The 6,000-nt window shown below is 36.4% G+C and overlaps 1 protein-coding gene across 3 annotated transcripts in view; it reads left to right on the plus strand.

Annotated features, from left to right (window-relative positions):
* Nucleotides 1-6,000, plus strand: part of LOC144452189 (synaptotagmin-15-like) — an 82,035-nt gene that overhangs the window by 70,889 nt on the left and 5,146 nt on the right. For all 3 annotated transcript variants that reach the window (XM_078143235.1, XM_078143233.1, XM_078143234.1), the window contains exons 4-6: nucleotides 537-844; nucleotides 1,878-2,048; nucleotides 5,347-5,467. In XM_078143235.1, the coding sequence (XP_077999361.1) occupies nucleotides 537-844; nucleotides 1,878-2,048; nucleotides 5,347-5,467 (600 nt within the window). The remainder of the gene's footprint in view (nucleotides 1-536; nucleotides 845-1,877; nucleotides 2,049-5,346; nucleotides 5,468-6,000) is intronic.

Below are 6,000 nucleotides of genomic sequence, written 5' to 3' on the forward strand. Positions count from 1 at the left end.
GCCTCCACACTGTGGTGGTGGTGGTGGTGGTGGTTGTAGTGGTAATTTAACAACTAATACCATTCAAAGTATCAATGTGGTGGCAGCGGTGGGATAGAATCCTTACCATTCATTCTCGCGTCCCTTTTCACATCAGACAGCATTTTAATAGGTCTTTGAAATATTAATAATGTTTTAGAGAAAGGAAACTGAAGGAGAGGCAAATTTCAGAAAAAAATACGATTCGGGGCCTGGGTCCGGTCACATTTCATGCAACATACTTAGTTTTATATTTCCCCCTCCCCCTCCCTCCCCCTTGTAATTACTGAAGGCTTCCCAACCCTTTCAGTGTGCAAAGATAGTTGAATAATTCCCTTCTGTTATTTCAATCGTTAACCTTAGAAATGTATTCTTAAGTATATGCCTCTATGGTAGCATTATAAAAAGACATGTAATGATTTCCAAACTTTGCCAATGAATTTTGGCTAAAGATGTTGTTGATTTAAATAATAATATCCACGTCATTATATGTGACTAAAGATTATGGTTTCTTTCAGGTGCCTACGTTCTTGGTGAAATCAACCCACAATTGTACAAGATTCAAGACGACGAAGAGGAACATAATTACTTCCCAGAAGATCACACAGGTAGAATTTGGTTCGCAGTTGAGTACGAACACGAAGCTGAACGTCTCGTCGTCTCGCTCATTAAGGCTAAAAACTTACCCAGTAGAGTACTAGGAAGTGTCAACCAGTGTGACCCCCTAGTTAAGATATTTCTGCTTCCAGACGAAAGGCGCCATCTTCAGTCAAAATTAAGAAGGAAAACGACAAACCCGAAATTTGACGAAAGTTTTGTATTCCAAGTAAGTTTCTGGTTAATCTTCCGCACTTTACCAGATGACACTTAAATTCTATGTGCTGTGTACTTACCAGACACTTAAACATTCAACTCTTTGCTGCCTGCTGACAGGGGGTCAGTTTTTGAACAAGAACAGAATTTTCCCCGGAATTCCTTGGATTAAAGTTTACGATTACGACTGCCGTAAAACCAACGCAACTCATAAATAGGAGTAGAACAGAAAATACGTATGTCATAGAATGTTAAATTACCCCATGTATTATATATGAGTGTACAGTGAAAAACAGTTGATAACAGGATTATGACTGGATAGAATGAGAACTGCACAAGTATTTATCATATTTAAGATTAACGTGTTAAGGGAGCCCGGGGGGTTTAAAGGATTTGACAAAGTTTGAGTATCCCTGCCTCGTTCACAAAATTTGAATAACCCTCTCCCGTCCCCATCTCCGTTAGAGCGACATTTCACCTCCAACCCTGGCGTCAAATACAAACTTAAAAATCTTGAAAATTCAAAAACGACGTATTGTTGCCCGGTATAAGTACGTAACATTACTTGCCCCTTATATAGTAGACTCAGTTACCCAGTCTCTCGCCGCTGGGGGCTCTGCCTAGAAGACCACCCAAAACGAAAGTCTGGGGAAACGATATTCCAACTATTGCGCGTAGGATGTAGCCTCTGGAACAGTGCATCATAGAGGGTACTTCCACCTCCGTCATTGCAGACTGAATGATTTGTGTACCTTTGCTACACATTATCACTTCTCAAGTGACTGATATTAATTACAACAAACGTGCCTCGTAAGCCCATTTATTATGATTAGAAGAAATGTAATGTGTGACTTCTGTAGCGGGGTAGTTGGAACGTGGTTTCCCCAGACGAGAGTGGTTTCGTAGAAGAGCCCCCAGCGGTAAGAGTCTGGGTAACCGAGACTACTTATACATATTGGCATCATATACATGTATCAAACAAACGACTAACCTCTCTAACTTTTAGCATTATTATTTAACATTATATGTTGTATATCCAATCACAGGTTACGTACAAGGCGCTTCTACAACGGACCCTCCGACTTACAGTATGTGATGTAGATAGGTCTAAGAAACACAAGGTCATAGGTCACGTCCTGCTTGCCCTTAAAGACGTCGACTTTGATGGCAACGAGAAGGTTGTTATGTGGCGTGACCTTGAGAAAGACGTTACAGAGGTAGGTTTGAACCAAAAATAGGGGAGAGATTACAGAGGTAGGTTTGAACCAAATTAGGGGAGACATTAACTAGTTAAAACTTGCCAAAACAGATATTTATTCGAACTTCATCAACAACATTTACCTTCAAAAAAAGTTGATGATATATATTCTTCATGACTCGACTTTTACCCATATACATGACATATAGAATGACTACTTTTATGAAGTGTACATCTATAATATGTTCGGACCTCCCCCCCAAAAAATAAATAAATAAATAAATAAATAAATAAATAAATAAATAAATAAATAAATAAATAAATAAATAAATAAATAAATAAATAAATAAATAAATAAATAAATAAAAAAATAAAATAAAAATAAAAACTCATTTTAAGAAAGATAAAATTAAAAAAGCTATTCAACGGGCAACCTTGTCCATCACATTGGGTAGGTAGGTTGATTTTTTTCTTCTTGTTTTTTTACCATGCCTGGACAAGAATGTAAAAATGAGTTATATATAATGATGGTAAAGCAGTTTAAGTTGAGTTTACAAAGTCATTTGATTTTATCCCTTTGCAATTTGCCTGTTTGACAAGCGATTTCTTATCATCAATTGTAGAGTTAGGAAATGTACACAATTTACGGTTAAACAAATTGTACAACTCCTCTCCCCGCTCCTCTCAAATGATTTTAAGAGCTCTTGAATTATTGTAACCATCCCCTCTATCACATAAATTACAATGGATACGTAAAATGATATGGTACAATGATTCATTAAAATAACAGCGATAACCAACAAAGTCAAAACAAGGTTACATGTACTGTACAAAGGATGTGGATCACAAATACATATTGAGCTGTCTCATGATGAGCTCTAACCTATACATGGAGGTACTTAGCCAGCAGACCTCCCATCTCGATTTTGGAGAAAAAACATTTATCACCATAATTGCTAGCTACTGGTTGGGAGGAGACACCTCCAATGCTGAATACTTTTTTTGAAAACAAGACCATGTAGGAGGCCGTTTAGAAACATAAAATATAAATTATTATTAAGGTTAGGTAGAGAATGTTTCCAAGGACAGATTAATTCCAGTGCCATTCATACACACTTGTTACATTATGTACCCCATAAACATTTTAATGGGTTAATGAGGTTAATAAAACAACCATTTCTGTACACTCCTATCAGCATAAATATTCCTAACAGACATTTCACTCAAAAATCAAGGTTTTTTAGCCCTAATTTTCATATCGCTAATGTAATCATCATGTAATTAATATCACTTGATCTGTAAATCCCAGAAACATCAGCCAAGTACTTTTGGAATTACAGATTTTGGTATGTAATGTTGGTATTTTGATTTTCGATTCTAGTTCGTTATTTGAGTACACTGTTTCAAATAACGAATGTTCAAAATTATCAAAACCCCAAAACCAACTTTCAAAATCATGTGTAATTCTAAATGTCGATCGCTTAATACGAATTTATGGTTTGAAATGACGTCAAAAAACGAATCACGTCATCTCTGGATAGACTTAGGATTTCACTTGGATGTCGTTAGTCACACACCCTTCTCCTCAGTCCCCCCCCCCTTCCCATTATTAGCTTACATTGTTGGCGCAGTTTGCCTGACATGTCATTCTTACACTGTTTAGCAGTGGCACTAGACTGAATGATCAGCCGTAGTGGGCGCTCTTATCATCATCCCTTTCCACATTCACAACAAGGTATGAAGAGATTGAGAGGGGATAGTCTACAGTGCAGTGACAAAAAATTTCTGGTTTGACGAAAACTAAATCAAAATAAAGCCTGTAAAATTACAATAATCTCAAATAAATGAAAACATGTTTGAATTAAATAATGTTAACATGGAATAAAAGTGTGGATTCCATCGAAAAACTACAAAAAATGGTTAAGATTAGTTGTAACTCCGAAAAATATAAAATACTACAACTAAAATAAGAATAATAATTTTGCAAGCCATATATCTTATAATTACTTTAGGTTTGTTAAAAATGATATGTAGTAACTTCAGACTGAGTGTTATCGTTTAAGATTAATATTCTAAGCTGAGTACAGTGTCGTGACAATCCTATTTGATCTTGCATTCAATATTCCGCTGGTAAAGAATTTTCCCTTTTCCCTTTGGTAAAGAAAATAGACATTGTACTTGGTGTGAATATTAATCAATTAAGATGGTGACCTGGAGGCATTCAATTTCCGGATAGCGTCCCTAAGCAGTTAATGGCATTAAGATTGAAATGAGATTAGAAGCCAGTAGCCCTGCCAATGCTCCCATTTACCTTTACAATGTTTCTCAAAACTTTCAATGAAACTGAGAGTAGTGTTTGCAATGTTTTACTTTAATTATATCCATTTAAAGAATATGTAATTATGTATATATTACATGATTGTATTAACCAAATACCGTTTGACATCTTGCTGCGACTGGTTGTTTTACCGGTAAGGAGAAAGTGGCAGGAAGATGTGGAAGAGTATTTGGCGATTAACACATATATACGTCACTTGAGACTACGAATTAATTATTGAATTTCCAAAAATACTATTTCATTTTAAAATAAAATCACTTCCGCGTTATACTGTCAGGCGTGGCATCACGCACCTCTCTGATGACTGCAATGCGGTTGTTTACAGCTCAACCTTAAGTGTGGGCTTGTTCTGTAGTAAGTAATAACGTCAAGTTTACTATTTGTGTATCGCTGAAAAGACAGGTTCTAACCATGGTCACCTACGGTCTAACTAAACACCTTCAGTTGAAAAATGAGTGTATGTATTGCGTACAGTATTCTAATAAAAGTACAGAAATGTTCATAATATGCTGTGTTGCTGTAGTTAAACAAAACATTTCTACGGTTTAAATTATTTTGACATTTGAAATGCTGGTTATAGCTAGCTGGATGTTTGTCTGTTAGGTTAGTTTACAATGAAAATTGCGGTGATCACGTGATACAGATGCTTAAAAAATACGGCTGTTGGTGGAAAATATGCAGGGATCTCTACTAATCAGAATGCGATATCTGTGACAGGTGACGTATAATGTAGATATACATCACAATGTTCTAATTGTAATACAACAGTTAATGTCAAATGTTCCCTTACCTGTTATCCACATTCTTACCAGAGAAAAACATATTACATTCATGTAAACACATGCAGACTAATACACGGTCTCACGCATGAACATTACAAAAACAACAACTAACCTGAACGAGGAAAGAAAGAAGCTTCCCATATAAACATTAACATCCTTACATATATTGGATTATTTAGTAAATGCTTTTTTTTCAGACTGTATCGGAAAAGGGTGACATCGAATTTTCATTAGGTTATAATGGCGATCTTGAACGATTAACAGTGAAGGTATTGGGAGCGAAAGGAATACCAAAACCTGAAGGTCACACAAGCCTAGGTAAGACAAGAAGTATCCTTCAGTAATTACAAGGGGACAAAGTAATAGGGGTGTCATGTTTTACAAAACGGTTATCCGGCGATGGCCATAATTCAGAAAATGAATTTAGGAGAGAGTTACATTTTACTTTCAACCAATAATTGTAACTTTGCATTATTTTGTGATTTTGGCATCCCACTACTGCCACCGGCATCATATTTCATAGCTGTGAAATCCCACCACTGCCACCACTCTATCAGAATATATCAGTCAAATCTCTGCCGACAGCCATGCAATGCTGTAAATCAATTGTTTTTGTGGTGTGAGGAGGGTGTGAGGAGGGGGTCAGTGGTTCACACAGGAGTGATAGTTAGTTATAGCATGGCTACACGTAAGGTCAATAAATTTAACAGGGCTTTTTTTGAGAAAAAATCCCCTTATATTAAACTGCTGAGGTGGCATACAGTAATGACTAGTGTGGTAAGGTAATGGCGATGATGTGATGGAATGAGGATGGTGACCTTGGTCCCGACAATGTCAGTGGTGCATCCATC

This window comes from Glandiceps talaboti, chromosome 22 (assembly GCF_964340395.1).
Source record: "Glandiceps talaboti chromosome 22, keGlaTala1.1, whole genome shotgun sequence".
Lineage (NCBI taxonomy): Eukaryota > Metazoa > Hemichordata > Enteropneusta > Spengelidae > Glandiceps > Glandiceps talaboti.